The following is a 17,763-nucleotide window of genomic DNA, read 5'->3' as shown; positions in this document are numbered from 1 at the left end:
GAAGAAATGCGCACGTCTGCCATATTTTCCCCTGTGCTTAAGTCACAAAAAGGCCTCCAGTTCTGCGCCCGTTCTGCTGTCCATTTCTATCATTTGCCTACCTTCTGACCACGTGCGCACTTTGGGTGGAGTAAGCCTGAGGCGTGGGCGTTCCCGCTCATATCTGGCCTAACTCGTATTCTACCGACGACTTAAGCGCTCGTCCTCATGCGCACTCCAAAGGTTGTAGCAAGTCTATAGTGCCCTGGGAAGTCGAAACATCAAATTGCCCGTTTCGATTCGCTTCTGCGCTCCGAGCCTCCGACGGCTGCTGACGGACACCTGGCCTATTTTCGTTCAACGGCCGTAATGTGTCCCGACCGTCAACATGTTATGTCATATGAATTCCTTTTCATGCACCCGCAAGCAGCATTTTCGCCTCAAACGTGCCGCATGGCGGTTGAGCGTTTGTCTGAAAGCGCCGCTCAAAACAACTGCAGTCATCGAGACGGTGCGATGGCGTCTTAGATTTGGAATCGTTTTGTTTATATTTGATCGATGTCGGTGTTTGTGAAATGTGTCAAAGTGACGCATGTGCAGCAGTGACGTGCGGTGAGGTTCATCAGTTTACTATCCACATGCAGTGGAAAGAAAAGACCGCCAGGGGGCAGTGAGGCTGTGCCTCACTTGCCTACCCTGACCGCACGTGTGCGTGCGTGCGTGTGATGTGCAGGTGCAGGTGCCGGTGTGGTCGTTGGGCAATGCTGATCGACGGCTGACTCAATCGCTTTCTTATTGATGGCCTTCCAAACGCGTTTAGTCACAAGCAAAGTATTCTGATTCAATAACATATTGGACAGTATGTATTTAATAGAGATTAGAGAATACAAAAACACATGCTCCTTCTAAGTAGCCCGCTAGACGAGCGGTGCTCGTGTCTCACAGGCGAGCGCCAACTTCGGTTTCCTCTACGGGGGTTCATTTAACATTGAAAGGGTGACATTATTCAGATGGACGTCAGTGGCGTTCACATGTCTCGGGAAAACTCCGCCTTCCAGGAATTCCTTCACGGTGTCCTTACGGGTGAATCGGCGCACCTTGAAAGTGTGCAAGCCAGGCGCATCAAATAGAGACTTACGCGCCGACGGGGGAATATGGCCCTAAGTGCATGAAAGTGGCAGTAGGCAGGCCCAAAAAATGTAAATTTGACACATCACAGAGAAGAGTAATGTTAAAAAGCCTACCAAATTTGAATTGAAAAAAAAAAAAGAAGAAGAACGACTACGTATATAAAATCAGGTTTCAAGACTAAGGGCCACCTCTCAACTCTCAGACGCTGCGGGCGTATCGAATGGATGCTCCGAAAGCAATCGAACGTACCGAGGGGGTCATGGCTTATACGATGTAAAATCACGGTAGGAGGCTCAACTTCTTGTTGTGGACTGTAATCATAAAAATAAGCACACGTCAACTGAGCCACGTTGCTGGTGACATCGAGTCAGCGCCGATCACGGCGCCTGACGACAGCGGGGCGGTACGATACGAGGAAGCCCGGGTCGTTAGACAGTCGATCGGCACGCGTGCGTCGAGTCGCCCGCCGAGCCGCGCTGTTTCCGGTGAAAGGTTATCATGTTGATGTTCAGCTCGCCATCTGCGTGCGTCTGTAAAAAGTCAATCCGTCGCCTTTTTATTTCCTACATTTTTGGGAGTTTAAAAAATCTGAGGCATCCATCGAAGACACATTTTCGGAGTGTAGCCGTCGTTAGCTTACGAACTGCACGCTGGAGTGGTAAATAAGCCTCGTTATGGAAGCGAAGCACAGCTAACTCACAACTGAGCAGCATGGCCAAACAAAATGACGTCACTTTGTATTTATATCGTGGGGGAGGGAACTCGCGTTACAATGTATACGCCCGGGCGGCGTTTTAACCCCGCCCACAATAGCAGGAAAATTCAAACAGTGAAACAAATGCTCAACAATTCAGCACTTGATATTGTTATACATCGATCGGCATACGTTTGATCTCATCTTCAAACATATTTCATGTATTTACAAACAAAACCGCTCGGAGCCTTTGTAAGTGCAAGAACTCCTTTTGTGCATTTTTGTACGCAGATCCCCAAATGAATGAGAAGGGTCCATGACTCGGCCCACTCGCTTACCTGTACGATACGGTGAAGTATAGGGCACGGACGTTCACTCTGGTTTGTCGAAGGAGCCGGTGCATCTGCCCTGTCCTGTCCTGCGTCGTGGGTCCGCCGTCCAGAACGACAGCCTCTCGTCCAAGCCGCCGCGGGCCTTTGAAACACGAGTAACCCGTCCGTGTTCGATACGTCCATGTTTTTGGAGGACCTGCCTTTTTTTTGTGATTTGAAAGGATCTGTCAGCGGTGCTTGTGAAGACGCAAAATCACTGTTGTGTGTAAACCTTTCATGAGATCGGCCACTGCGCGGTTCCCGCCCGGCACGCGTCGCGGCCTGCAAGGCTGAACTCTTTTTCCATGATAAGGACGTTAATCGCTATCGTTTAAGTGTTTGCGTTACCCGTAGTTTGTTGAACGTGTGTCTTAATGAACTGTTGGCTTAAATTTATGTTGGGCGTATTTCACACGAAACCGTGATTGTTACGTGTGCGGTACAATCAAATCCCAGTCAGTTCCGCTGAACGCGAAGCAAAAGTAAGCGTTACCTGCCGTCTCACCAGGATATGTTAGCGTTCTCCTCCTGGTAATTACTCGACGAATCCTCCTTCGCCATCTTTGCAAGTACGGCTGGGGGGGAATCGGCGACGTCGACCGCAAAAATTGGTCGCCCTAAACCATGTTCGGCCGCTGTCTCGTCTAAGGCTCAAAGGTTCCTAATAAAACACGTTTTTTGGCTTAAAACTGTCCAAATTCTGGGCTTTTTTTGGGTTGATTTTGATGTCTTTCGTCAAAGACAAAGCATTTGACAACAATGATGAGAGGGCTGAAATTTTAGCCGGAGAGTTCTTCGTGCGGCACGGCGGCCGACCGGTTAGAGCGTCACAGCCTCACGGTTCTGTGGACCCGGGTTCCGTCCCCGGCCCCGCCTGTGCGGAGTTTGCATGTTCTCCCCGTGCCCGCGTGGCTTTTCTCCGGGCACTCCGCTTTCCTCCCACGTCCCAAAAACATGCGTGGTAGATGAATTGCCAACTCTAAATTACCCGTAGGTGTGAATGTGAGTTCAAATGGTTGTTTGTTCGTAGGTGCCCTGCGATTGGCTGGCAACCAGTTCAGGGCGTACCCCGCCTCCTGCCCGATGACAGCCGGGATGGGCTCCGGCACGCCCGCGACCCGCGTGAGGAGAAGCGGCTCAGAAAATGGATGGATGGATGGATGGATGGAGTTCTTTGTTTTTCTTCTTCTTGTTTGGTCCTTTTCGGCTGTTGGGTCAAGCAGAACAGAGGATCTGTATCCCTTTGATGGCGTAACAGTTTTACCGTGTCACAGTGGAGTTTTCCGTTGTGGTTTCTTGGTCCTGTAATTGATATTTATTGAGGATCAATGTCGATCAGTTGAACAGAACAAAGATTCTAGAGGGGAGTGAGAAAAGAAGACGAAAGACAGAGCACTAATTGTAAACAAGAGGAGAACAGTAAATCATTACATATGTGGAACAATGAAACATTAGATATGAGTGTTGTATGGGGCAGTAGTGCGACACCCTGTGAGGGAAGGACAGGACAGGACAGGACAGGACAAGGAGAAGAAGCAAGTGTCGTGAACCCGGCTGTACAACTGAAGAGTGGTGGGAGTGACCATGTAAATTATCAAAGTCTATAGGACGAGAGTGCGAGTGAGGGGATACCCAAGTAATTCGACCCCCACATAAGCGGAAGAGGGTCCCAGGGGTGTGTGCCTGCGGACACATGCGAGTGAATTGAACTGTAAATGCTGCGCCTGCACCGCGGTGGCTGAGGACCCCACCCGATCAATCCAGGGGCGGGACCGGGCCCAGGAGTCCACCCGAGAGCAGCCCGGCGGACGGGACACGGGGCGGTCCGCCGGCCCCGCTGAGGCGCCACGACAACTGGCCACCCGGTGTTTGTTTTTCCAGTTTCATGGAATTGTTTTCTTAGCGGTAGCTAACGCGACGAGTAACGATTGTGAATATTTATTCGGGAGGTCGACGAAGCTTAAGTCGCCAAGTCTGCACAATCTTGGGGAAAGTGGAATCCTGAAATTCAAAATAGAAGACAGTTTCATGTGTAACCGAAGACCAAAACCATTGAATTGGTGTGCATTCCCATACAGCGAGAAAATAGGTGTCTGGGGTATTTTGGGTGCATTGCGCGCATATATTAGATGGCGAGACGCCCATTTTATGCATAGCGTACTGAGTCAAGTGTGTTCTCTGGAGCACTTTATATTGTGTAAGAGGGTTAGGTTTTCAGGTTTTTTTTGGTCATTCGAAACATATCGTTACATATCTGGATCCAGTAGTTCCGTTCAGCGGTCGTCTTCCCATTTAGTGATTGGCAAGTGCATTGATTTAGTGCATGAAATGAATTTCTCAACTTTTGAGAGATTTCTTTTCCTTCGCGGACCAAGCGTCACTATTTGCTTGACAAACTCCGGCAGTTCCAGGGTGCTCTGGAGTGTTGGTATTCTTTTTTAAATTGCTGCTTTGGATTTACTGCATTCCGCCGGTTATTTGGAATTCTTGGAACGGTTCGTCACGTGTCCTAAAAACATTATCGTTAAATAGTTGTTGTCGGTGGTCAATTCCATGTTGTTCCCATGTACTAAAATGAAGGGGGATATCATTCGTGTGGAAATCTGGACGGGAGCTGATTGAGATCCCGTAGATTCTAAACTTTCCCAGCAAGCCGTTAAGGTGGATGCGATTATTGGGTTCTTGAAGCATTTATGAAGTTTAACACGATGAATAAATGGGAGTTTGGTGTCGTTGCAGTCGAGAACGATGCTCCTCATTGTGGTGCGTCCATTTGATGAGGTATTGTCATTGCTTAGCTCAACAATAGTGTTTCCAGTTGGGAGCATTTAGGCCTCCCGCCTGTTTACTTTTGAGGACGAGTGTATTAACTCATTCTATTTTTACATTTCTTTTCATAAATATTTATGACAGCAGAATCAAATGTTTGAAGCCATTTCAATGTGAATCATTGAGAATAAAGAATCGATTGGAGGTAAGGTTTTCCTTTTTATTGTGGCTATTCCTCCCGGTAGTGATATAGGCAAGTTATTCCAGCGTCTTAAATCAGCTGATATTTTTTCCAGACGTGGTGTGCAATTTTGATTGGTTGGTTAGCTCTGTGTATATTGATACCTAAAAGCATGTCGAAGCCCGTCTAAAGTTTGATGAACAACATTTGGACAAGTCAGTTAAATACTGGGAGAACGTAGTCTGGTCGGATGAGAGCAAAATTGAACTGTTCGGATGCCATAATGCACGCCGCGTTCGGAGGAGAAACGGCACTGCACGTCACCCTAAACAAAACACCATGCCAACAGTGAAGTTCGGCGCTGGGAACACGATGGTGTGGGGCTGCTTTCCGGCAAATGGGACCGGTTCATCCTTCCTTCATTTTTGAAGGAAGGATGAATGAATGGGCAGATGTGCCGAGACCTGCTGCCATCTAGGAGGAGGATGAAAATGGAATGAGCGTGGATAACGATCCAAAATACGCTGCCAAGAAACTCTCAATTGATTTCAAAGAACAAAAGAAAGCTGCTAGAATGGCCCAGCCAATCACCTGACTTGAAACTACCGGAAGAACTGAAACTCAAGGTTCGTAAAAGAAGCCCACGGAACCTTTGAGATTTCAAGACTGCTTGTGTGGAGCAATGGGCCAAAATCACACCAGAGCAATGCACACGTGTCTTAACGTTCTTTTGGTTTTGATGGGTTTCCTCTAAATTAGGAAGGCCCTGTTTTTTTGGGAGCTACTTGACCCGGGAGCCCCTGGAAGAAGAGATTTCATTGTTTCTCAATGAGACAATTCAAGGATAAAGGAAGGGAAAACAACATTTAAATTCCCAAAAATGTAATCATTACAATGTGTATTTTGGGACGATAACAATATTTAGTGCAAACTATGTGGTAATGAATGGATACCGGAAAAAAAAACATTATTCATATGAAATGAAATATTTATGACCACTCTCAGTCGAAGTTTACTGTCAAACCTAAGATTAAAAACAAACAAAAAAGAGAATTACACGTTGAGTATTTCAAACAACCACACAGCTTTGTCTTGGGAAAGTCAGCGAGGTGATTGCTGCCAAACTAAGCAAAACGCCATAGACAGGCTAGCAAAAGGAATGATGGGTTTGGCGGCATTCTGTGGCGTCTTGCCATCCACTTCTTAAACAGCTAACTTACAATTCCATTGCAACGTGCCGCCAATTCTTTATATTGAGTTTGTTGTCACATTTCTGTCAGGCCAATTCCACATTATTTGCATATCTGGCGCCCCAAGGCGGCGTCCTCTCGTCGCTGCTCTTCTCTCTCGACACGAACGACCGCACCTCAGCGCACCCGGCTGTCAAACTCCTGAAGTTCGCAGACGGCACCACTGTCATCGGCCTCATCGAGGACGGTGACGGGTCCGCGTAGCGACAGGAGCTGCGGTGCGGCCGACGCCACCCGGAGCCGAACGCGCTCGAGACTGTAGAGGTGATCGTGGACTTCGGGAGGCGTCCTTCGCCACGGCTGCCCCTCACGTCGTCCGGCTGCCTTGCGTCAACCGTGGAGACCTTCGGGTTCCCGGGAGAATGACGGTCTCTCGGGACCTGAAGTGGGCGACCGACATCAACTCCGTCCTCAAAAGGGCCCAGCAGAGGACGTACTTCCGGCGGCTTCTGAGAAAGCACGGCCTGCCACCGGAGCCGCTGAGGCGGTTCTACACAGCGGTCGTCGAATCGGTCCTGTGTTCTTCCATCACAGTCCGGTTTGGCGCCGCTACAAAAAAGGACAAACTCCGACTGCGACGGACAATCGAAACTGCCCAAAGGATTGTCGGTAGACCAGCGGTGAGGGAAGCCGTAGAGCTTTTCATCTATTTCAGCCGTTCAAATCTTGGACATTCGCCCATCCATGCATTTTCTTTACCGTTTACCATTAGGGTCACGGGCTGCCGGAGCCCATCCCAGCTATCTTCAGGCGGAAGGCAGGGTACACCCTGAACCGGTCGCCATCCGATCGCAGGGCACATATAAACAAACAAGCATTCGCACTCACATTCACACCGACGGGCAATTTAGAGACTTCAATCAACCGACCACGCGTGTTTTGGGGATGCGGGAGGAAGCCGGAGTGCCCGGAGAAATCCCGCCCAGCTACGGGGATTCGGGGCCGGGCTAGGCCGGGTCCTCAGAACTGTGAGGCGGATGCGCTAACCAGTCGGCCGTGCTGCCTCGATGTAAATACTTAAAAATAAACAATGTCAACCTGATATCATGCTCAGCGAACACTCAGGTCTTCAAAGTGAGTATATTTTAATACCGGACAACAAAGTGGTATTGAAGCGTTAAGTACGTTTTTGAGACGAAACCATTGATATCGATGTATATATGCTTCATAATATAACAGCGTATAGAAATGAAGGTCCGTGAATGATCACGCTCGATGCAAAGATATGCTTGCCGACCGAATTTTCGGACGGTGGGCATTGCAGATGAACTTAAATATGTTTCTTCAGTATCTTTTACTATTAATACTGACGTACTTCCACACTTGATACCAACCGTACAAATACAGCTGGAGCCTATTTACGACTCACCGACATCTTAAAGATCTGTTCCTGTGTTGAGGTGGAAATCTTCCTTGGAATCCTCCCTAACTGTGTGTATTATCATTCCACGTGTGAATGTGTGTGACTACGGATGCTGTGACATTGTAATTTCCCTATTCCACTATTTTATTTTGTATTTTGGCGCCCGAGTGTAGATTTGGATGCAGTAAAGCGGGCTGCTCCTGCGACACAGACACCATTTAAACCAGTCATAACATAAAAAGAACAATAACAAATGCATCGATTGAGAAGATTGTAAGTTAACAAAACTCTCCCCGTGCCTGCGTGGGATTTCTCCGGGTACTCCGCTTTCCTCCCACATGCCCAAAACATGCAGGAACGGGAGACTCTAAATTGCCCGTCGGTGTGACTGTGAGTGCGCACGGTTCTTTGTTTAGATGTGCCCCGCGATTGAATGGGGACCGGTTCAGGGTGTACCCCGCCTCCCGCCCGAAGATAGCCGCGATAGGCTCCAGCAGCCCGTGACCCTTGTGAGGAGAAGCGCTCCGGAAAATGGATGGACGGATGGGTGGCTGTTCAAGATTTTAACCGGTGAGGGTACAAAACTGCCTCCGCAGAGGGAAGAGGCTGAAATTCTCAATTTCGGACAGAGGCACAAAAAAGTGATCAAAAGAAGAAGAAAAAAACATTGCAGGAGGAGTGTGAGGGCCACCGCAGAGAATTTGGGGGATTTTAACAAAGATGAAGCAATCCCGATGACTCTGAAGAGTACAGTAAGGCAAAATCCCATCATTTTCGTCACGCAGAAAAACATTTATTTCCACCACTCAAGTACACGTTGATGTGCAAATTTCATTTGCAATTTGCCCTTTGCCTCGTTTCGGCCCATCTGCACCCGCACCCGATGCCTGCTTCAGGCTGTGCCACATGAATAGCGTCGTCCTCATCCTTGAAGCACTTTCATTCTGGAAAAGAATTGACTCAACTCATTGCCTGTTTCACTTTGTTTTTCACCAACTTCAAAGACTAAACCCAAACGCGTCCTCCAGGAAAGTATTCGCTACATCATTTTTCCATTTTTATTGCCCATTTCTGAATAACCCAGTTTCTACATTCTGTGTTGTGACATAATCCCTAACATCGCTCCGTCGCTGAATACATTTAACATGAAACTAATTCGACAATTGTAGGCGCGCTTCCTAATTAATACAAGACGTACTAGCGGATCGGTTCTTGTCGCCGATGTTACGTGGTCTTCGCGGTTCTGCTGGGACCACAAGCAGTGCCGCGACCCGCAGCGCCTCGATGCGAAAATACTAAAGTGCCACAAATACGACACCGGGTGATCCGATGAGCAAAAATGCTACTCAAACGTAGGGTCGCGGGCGTGCCGGAGCCTATCGCAGCTGTCATCGGGCAGGAGGCGGGGTACGCCCCGGACCGGTTGCCAGCCGATCGCAGGGCACATACAAACAAACAACCATTTGCGCTCGCATTCACACCGACGGGCAATTTTTTAAGAGTCTCCAATTCATGCATGTTTTTGGAATGTGGGAGGAAAGCGGAGCGCCCGGAGAAAAAGCCACGCAGGCACGGGGAGAACATGCAAGCTCCGCGCAGGCGGGCCCGGGGATTGAACCCGGGTCGTCAGAACTGTGAGGCTGACGCTCTAACCGGTCGTCCGCCGTGCCGTAGCGGCCGCTGCCTTCATGGTAACAGGGACCTTGCCAACACGGTGGCCACGTAGGCACGACAATCTGCCAGGCTGGTTCATCTCGTGCTGATGCCTATGCCCGGGAAGCCCAATGGAAGACGACGTGTGAGGTCATGTGACTTTCTTGTGTCTTTTGACTGGTGAACTGGACTTAAATGTCACTAGCGCTTCAATTGATTGCGCAAACGGCCCCCGATACGGAAGTCGAAGCCGTAGTCTCGTGCAGGACATAATTGATCAATAAGCAATAATTGGCATTTCGCAACATGTCTGTGCGTGACCCCCACCTTCTCGCTCTCCCCCAGAAATCTGCCCGGGCATGTCATAGGGGTGACCTTGCATGACCCTCGCCCCAATGACACCACGTGACCTCACGTGACCCCGTCTGACCTTGCGTGATCCTTTGAAGTGCCAGATTATATACGACGTGACGCCTTTGTAACCCTCTGAAGTACCAGTTTTACAGCATGTGATAATTGTAGTATTTGAAAACCCTTTAATGTACCAGTTTTATAAGCCTTTCAAATTCCAGGGGACCACACGTGACATGTTTCACAACCTTTTCAAGTCACGGTTTTATTGTTTGACGTTTTTTTTAGAGGGCGCCATAATGACATCACGTGATGAAAACAAACCTCCTAAAGGTCAAAGCCACAGACCTGCCAAAACACGACCTGTCCAGAGTTTGACAACATGTGTCCGTTTCTTCTTTATTTCAATCAATTATTTGCTAATTTGATATGCAGATCACAAAAACATTGGACAAACCAGATGTATTGCGACGTGTTTGAGCTTCAGTGCTCCTTCTCAACACTTTTGTCCACAGGAGGCCTTGAAGAAGTTAGAATAGAATAGAATAGAATTAGCCTTGGTTCATAAACAGATGAAGCCGGCTCGGATTACAGGCGAACCCTTCATTGATCACTGCTGTTCTCACCAACACGCTGGTGTGTCTTAACCTTATACTTCTGAGAGAATCTTTGGCCACTCGCTGAGGAGGAAAAAGGTTTCTCTCCAGCGTGTTTTCTTCGGTGACTTCTTAAGTTTGTCTTCTGAGCGAACCTTTGCCCACAAACTGAGCAGGAAAAAGGTTTCTCTCCAGTGTGCGTTCTTGTGTGTCTTCTGAGGTTTCCTTTATCAGAGAATCTTTGCCCACAAACTGAGCAGGAAAAGGGTTTCTCACCAGTGTGGGTTCTTGTGTGACCTTTTAAGGTTCCCTTCTCAGAGAATCTTTGACCACAAACTGTGCAGGAAAAGGGTTTCTCTCCAGTGTGGGTTCTTGTGTGTGTTGTTAAATGTCCCTTATGAGAGAATCTTTTACCGCAATGTGAGCAGGCAAAAGGTTTCTCTCCAGTGTGTGTTTTTGTGTGATATCTCAAGTTTCCCTTATCAGAGAATCTTTGACCACAAACTGAGCAGACAAATGGTTTCTCGCCAGTGTGTGTTCTTGTGTGTGATTCTAAATGTTGCTTTGAGGAGATTTTTTTACCACAAACTGTGCAGCCAAAAGGTTTTTCCCCAGTGTGTATTCTCATGTGTCGTTTCAAACGGCTCTTATAAGCAAAGGTTTTTCCACAATGAAAACATTTCCAGCGTTTGTTGTCCATGTGACACGTCATATCACCTTCCGACTCTTCTTTATCTTCATCATCATCATCATCATCATCATCATCATTATAGGCCGACGAGTGTGACGTGTTGTCACTATCTGATAGTGGAGCGAAGAGGCCGTCTGCGTGTGATCCTCCACAGTGGTCTCCATCACTTTCCGTTGTCATGTGTTGACTTGAGCCGCTTCTTGGAAACTCCGCCTCTCTTTTCTTCACACTTTGACCATCATCTTCACTCTTCAAATGGACACCAGTCGATGGCGCCGTGGTGATATCCTCCTCCTCCTCCTCCTCCACTGGCTCCTCTTTGATGTGGGGTGGCTCCAACTCCTCTTCTTCTTTAATGCGGGGAGGCCCTTTATCCTCCATTTCCGCTTTAATGCGAAGGAACTTTGGCTCCTGTCGCTCGGGACCAAGATGTTCACTGACGTCTGCAAGTCACAAGACAAAGACACATGGGTGAAATCTCATTTGTTTTTTGTCCCTTCATGGAAACAGCAATTAAAGATGATTTCAGGTCATTTTGATGCATCACAAACCGGTTCGTCTTACCCTAACCCTTCATTTCTTTATTTTAGACCCAGGGGGATGCATATCGCAGAGTAAAAACAAATTAAGGAGACAGAGAGAGAGAAAAGTAATAGTCAAGACAAATAACAGCAAAGGATAACATAAAGGCTTCCAAAGTGTTCCATGTCCAGCATACAGACACGTTCGCCAGTGGTTCCACTGCCTAGAATAAAATATGAAGGAACCCAGATGCCCGACAAATACGTCGAAACATCACATCACATCTAGCAGCAGAGCAGGCGGGGACACCGACGTTAACAAACATCTGACTTGCAGTAGAGCTTCTCCAAGTTCACAGCGGCAGCCTCACGCTGTCATTATAAGCCACTATGGGTTTTCGAGCTTCCTTGTTTATAACACCATCACAGGTGGGCTGTATACAGAGTGAGCTCTTCACTTCTCCGTTGGGTACGGAAGCTTTTCAGACCCCCTTAAATCTTTCGCGCTTTGTTATATTGCAGCCATTTGTTAAAATCATTTCAGTTCATTTTTTCCCCTCAATGTACGCACATCACCCCAGATTGACAGAAAAAAAACTTCATTCTTGAAATCTTTGCTGATTTATTAAAAAAGAAAAACTGAAATATCACACAGCCATAAGTATTCAGACCCTTCACTTTGTGACTCAAATTTAACGAGGGTGCTGTCCATTTCTTCTGATCATCCTTGAGATGGTTCTACACCTTCACCTACACCTGAAGGACTCCAAGATGGTGAGAAATGACGAGACCGAGATAGAACTTCTTGGCCTTCATTCTCAGCGGTATGTGTGGAGAAAACCAGGCAGTGCTCATCACCTGTCCAATACAGTCCCAAGGGTGAAGCATGGCGGTGGGAGCATTTTGCTGTGGGCGTGTTTTTCAGCCGCAGGGACAGGACGACCGGTTGCAATCGAAGGTAGGATGAATGCGGCCAAGTACAGGGATATCCTGGACCAAAACCTTCTCCAGAGTGCTCCGGAACTCAGACCGAGCCGAAGGTTCGCCTTCCAACAAGACGATGGCCCCAAGCGCACAGCTAAAATACCGAAGGAGTGGCTTCAGGACAACTCCGTGACTGTTCTCGAATGGCCGTGCCGGAGCCCTGACTTCAACCCAATTGAGCATCTCTGGAGAGACCTGAAAATGGCTGCCCACCAACGTTCAACATCCAACCTGACAGAACTGGAGAGGATCTGCAAGGAGGAATGGCAGAGGATCCCCAAATCCAGGTGTGGAAAACTGGTTGCATCATTCCCCAAAAGACTCATGGCTGTATGAGCTCAAAAGGGCGCTTCTACTAAATACTGAGCAAAGGGTCGGAATACTTAGGGCTGTGTCATATTTTTCAGTTTTTCTTTTTTCATAAAGTTAAAAAATGTCAACAATTCTGTTTATTTTCTGTCAACATGGGGTGCTGTGTGTACATTAAATGATTTTAGCAAATGGCTGCTATATATATATATATATATATATTTATATTTATATATATATATATATATATATATATATATATATATATATATATATATATATATATATATATATATATATATATATAGGCGGCCGACTGGTTAGAGCGTCAGCCTCACAGTTCTGAGGACCCGGGTTCGATCCCCGACCCCGCCTGTGTGGAGTTTGCATGTTCACCCCGTGCCTGCGTGGGTTTTCTCCGGGCACTCCGGTTTCCTCCCACATCCCAAAAACATGCATTCATTGGAGACTCTAAATTGCCCGTAGGTGTGAATGGTTGTTTGTTTGTAACATGCCCTGCGATTGGCTGGCAACCGGTTCAGGGTGTACCCCGCCTCCTGCCCGATGACAGCTGGGATAGGCTCCAGCACGCCCGCGACCTGCGTGAGGAGAAGCAGCTCAGAAAATGGGTATATATATATATATATATATATATATATATACACACACACACACACACACACACACACACACACACACACATACATATATCCATCCTCCGCCTCTTCTACTCTCCCTTCTCTCTCATTTTCCTCGTTCATCAACTCCTCCAAGTATTCTTTCCATCTCGCTAGCACACTGCTGGCACCAGGCAACATATTTCCATCTCTATCCTTAATCACCCTAACCTGCTGCAGATCCTTCCCATCTCTATCCCTCTGTCTGGCCAGCCTGTATAGATCCTGTTCTCCTTCTTTAGTGTCCAACCTGCCATACATGTCATCATATGCCTCTTGTTTTGCCTTTGCCACCTCTACCTTTGCCCTGTGTCGCATCTCAATGTATTCCTTTGGTCTCTCCTCGGTCCTCTCAGTGTCCCACTTCTTCTTAGCTAACCTCTTTCCTTGTATGATTTCCTGTACTGTGAGGTTCCACCACCAAGTCTCCTTCTCTCCTTTCCTGCCAGAAGATACACCAAGTACTCTCCTGCCTGCTTCTCTGATCTCCTTGGCTGCAGCGGTCCAGTCTTCTGGAAGCTCCTCCCGTCCACCGAGAGCCTGTCTCACCTCTTCCCAAACAGCAGCACAACACTCGTCCTGTCTCAGCTTCCACCACATGGTTCTCTGCTCTGGCTTTGTCTTCCTAATCTTCCTCCCCACCACCAGAGTCATCCAACACGCCACCATCCTATGCTGTCTCGCCACACTCTCCCCTACCACGACCTTACAGTTGGTAACCTCCTTCAGATGACATCGTCTGCGCAAGATGTAATCCACCCGAGTGCTTCTACCTCCGCTCTTGTAGGTCACCCTATGTTCGTGCCTCTTCTGGAAAAAAGTGTTCACTCCAGCCATTTGCATCCTTTTTGCAAAGTCTACCACCATCTGTCCCTCGAGATTCCTTACCTGGATGCTGAACGTACCCATCGCTTCTTCATCACCCCTGTTTCCTTCACCAACATGTCCATTACAATCTGCACCAATCACGACTCTCTCTCTGTCTGGGATGCTCAGAACGACTTCTTCTAGCTCCTTCCAGAATTTCTCTTTCACCTCTAGGTCACATCCTACCTGTGGGGCATAGCCACTAATCCCGTTATACATAACACCCTCAATTTCAAGTTTCAGCCTCATCACTCGATCTGATACTCTTTTCACACCTCCGAGACATTCTTAGCCAACTCTTCTTTTCAAATATTTCTCTTCCCAGCTACACCATGGTCAAATCATTTCAACCCTGCCCCTAAACTTCTCGCCTGACTGCCTTTCCACCTGCTCTCCTGGACACACAATATATCAACCTTTCTCCTCATCCTCATGTCAACCAACTCCCGAGGTTTTCCCGTCATAGTCCCAACATTCAAAGTCCCCGCATTCAGTTCTAGGCTCTGTGCTTTCCTCTTCCAATCCCCTCCCCCCCTCCCCTTTGTCGCCACCATGTGCGTGAGCGACCCGGGACCACGACGGCGCCCTCCGACCAAAGAAGGCCATGCGGCTTCGATCGGTTCTGATCTGTTGGCAGAAGCAACTCCCGGCACCCGTGCCGGTCACGCCTGGAGTTGAGAGCAAGAACGGGGCCCACAACAAGTTCAAACGGCAGGAAAAGTTGCGAGTGCGCCCCAACGGGACAACAACAGCACCCTAACCCTCACCCACGAAGCCCTCCGCCTAGCGGGGGATGTCACCCATCCATCTCACAGCCTCTTCAGTCTGCTGGCCAGGACCAGCCGACTTCAAGGTTTTATTCATCAGGCTGTTAGGAAGCTGCCCGCTCTGCCCGCTCTGCCCCCTCAACCTCTCTTGTCCTCGGCCCACCCACGCGCACATCTCCCTACACTGCCTTCTAATTCATAAACGTCTTCATGTGCCTTGGCACTCAGGTTTGGACTATGTTGCACATGTCTCCTAATCTTTGATATTGGAACATTTAAATGATACTTTCTGTACTGTTGTAGCGTGTCTCGGTTGAGATAAAGACGCCATTTGCTAAAATCAAGTTGTTTTTTTCCCCTCATGAATGTACACACAGGGGGTGGACAGCCATTTCCAGGTCTCTCCAGAGATGCTCAATTGGCTTTCAAGGTGAACTATCATGGAGAATGCGCATTCCGCTCTTCGCATCTCATCTCGCGCCTTCCGGTCTTCGGGCCAAACAGCCCGTTCGTTCGGCGTCGCGCGCCGTCGTTCCCGTCCTCGTGTATTTGTGGTCGTACGGTTTAACGATGTCGCGACGGTTTCTTGCGTGGCGTTCGGTTGTACAAACGGTTCAGCCCGGGGTGGCGATATTTCAAGCCACGACCGTATCAAAAGACACGCTTTTGACGTGCCGTCACGTGGACCGAGCGGCCGCTCTCCCCCTTTCCGTCGTCCAGCTGCGACTTGGCCGCTCGTCGTCGTCACCGTCTGACCGGCTCAAACGATCCGAGTTCAGCGGGGCGCTCGTCTACGTCAAAATCCTCCTCCTCCTCATAGTCCGACACGTCGCCCGCCGTTGCGTATAGCGCGAAGCGCGCTGTGGTCGGCGCGCTTCGCTATGGCTTCACATGTCATAAAAACCTCCTTTTTAGCTTCACTATGGTTGAAAACGTGCAGTAGTTACGTGCGTGTATTACATAACATATAAACAACGCAAATATGAATTTGAACTGACCCCGTAACATCTTTGTCATGTGACCTATAAGTCAGCGCTACGGCCGGGCCATTCAAGAACAGTCACGGAGTCGTTCCGAAGCCACCCCTTCGTTATTTATTATTCGTGATTCGCTTTTCGTCCGGGATTTCCCCGTACTCGGCCGCATTCGTCTTTCCTTCGATCGCAACCGGTCGTCCTGTCCCCGCGGCTGAAAAGCACCCCCTGCGCTCTTAGGAACCTCGAATGCGGCAGAAATGTTTTCGTAACCTTGGCCCGATCTGTGCCTTGCCACAATTCTGTCTCTGAGCTCTTCAGGCAGTTCCTCTGACCTCATGACTCTCACGCACTGTGAGCTGTCAGGTCTCGTATAGACAGGTGTGCGGCTTGGCCTAATCAAGTCCAACGAGTATCTTCAAACACAGCTGGACTCCAATGAAGGCGTAGAACCATCTCCAGGAAGATCAGAAGACATGGACAGCAGCCAAACTGAACACGGGAGTGTCGCAGCAAAGACTCGGAATACTTATGGCTGTGTGATATTTCAGTTGATCTTTTCTAATTAATTCTTCGGGCCGCCCAAGCCAAGCCCATGTAGGGGAAACACTGTGCCTTCTTGCAATGATTGTATGTCATCCCCTGGCGATTGTGTGTGTGCTGTGATTTCTCCATTGTTTTTAATTTTTTTTTTTAATTTACTCTGCTCTTTTTCTCCCTCACTTGAATTTGATTTCCTGCACATGTTCTTACAATACTTTGTGTTGACTTGTTTTTTCTCTATCCATAGTAATTTCAGTCTTACAATTACTGAAGCAAATTGTCGTGTTAACATTGCTACTCACTAATGTCTTCGGATTTACTGTTCTGTTGTCCTTTCTTTTATTCAAATAAACGTGATAAAAGTTACAAAAATACATAAAACACCAACGTTATAATCCTATAAAAACAACGAGGCAATGCAAGAACCCAACTGAGACACAAAGACCTAAAAGGAGGAGGTACGTACGAAATAGCGATAATCACAAGAATCAAATGAATGAGTAAAGAAATAAAAAAGAAGTGATAAAGATGTGTCTCGGCACAACAAGCAGGTCGTGCCTGATGGAGAAGGTTCGTTTTAAGCGTCCACTTCGGAACAACCAAGAGGCCCTCACCTGAGCATCTGACACATGATTCGATGCGGATCATGTCATACTCAATATGACGTCATAAGGTGCCCGAATGAAAAACGAAACAGCTTTTCGAAACGCGAGAGTCCCAAGCGAACGAACCTGCTCCGCATAAGCCAATTCCACTTTGCATCTCGCAGACTGCGTTGTCGCTCTTCCGGTCCCCAAATGTCCCGTTCGTCTTCTTGCTCACAATCGCGATGGCAACACTTGATCGCTGCTTTTGTTAGCGGCTAGCAGGCTAAGTGAAGCGAGGCCGACAAGCTTCAACTTGCACCGAGACGACTTCAACCGGACACGAAGATTCAGCGACTTGCGCCTTACTGCTTTTGGACGTCGTGCGTCGAGGACTCACAACTAATGGCCGAAAACGTGTTTCGTGAAGTCTCGTGTGGCAAAACAAAAAAAACGTGTGCTGGGGGAGCGCTTCAGCGGACCATCTACGGCGACTTCACTTGGACAA

The 17,763-nt window shown here is 48.2% G+C and overlaps 1 protein-coding gene across 2 annotated transcripts; it reads right to left on the bottom strand.

Annotated features, from left to right (window-relative positions):
• Positions 1-8,266: 8,266 nt before the first annotated feature.
• On the bottom strand, positions 8,267-17,704 carry LOC133398252 (gastrula zinc finger protein XlCGF8.2DB-like). Of its 2 annotated transcripts, XM_061669881.1 has the most exons (3): positions 17,403-17,704; positions 11,056-11,472; positions 8,267-8,682 (listed from the first exon to the last, which is right to left on the bottom strand). In XM_061669881.1, exons 1-3 carry the CDS (start codon positions 17,431-17,433, stop codon positions 8,678-8,680), a joined length of 453 nt encoding a protein of 150 aa, XP_061525865.1. In that variant the 5' UTR covers positions 17,434-17,704; the 3' UTR covers positions 8,267-8,677. The 2 variants fall into 2 exon arrangements, with proteins under 2 accessions (XP_061525865.1, XP_061525864.1); XM_061669880.1 differs by lacking the exon at positions 8,267-8,682 and having other exon boundaries at positions 10,036-11,472.
• Positions 17,705-17,763: the final 59 nt, after the last annotated feature.

Source organism: Phycodurus eques, unplaced genomic scaffold (assembly GCF_024500275.1).
Source record: "Phycodurus eques isolate BA_2022a unplaced genomic scaffold, UOR_Pequ_1.1 contig_27, whole genome shotgun sequence".
In the NCBI taxonomy this organism is placed as follows: Eukaryota; Metazoa; Chordata; class Actinopteri; order Syngnathiformes; family Syngnathidae; genus Phycodurus; species Phycodurus eques.
The sequence above is the reverse complement of the archived record's forward strand: the minus strand, read 5'-3'. Positions and strand labels throughout refer to the sequence as shown.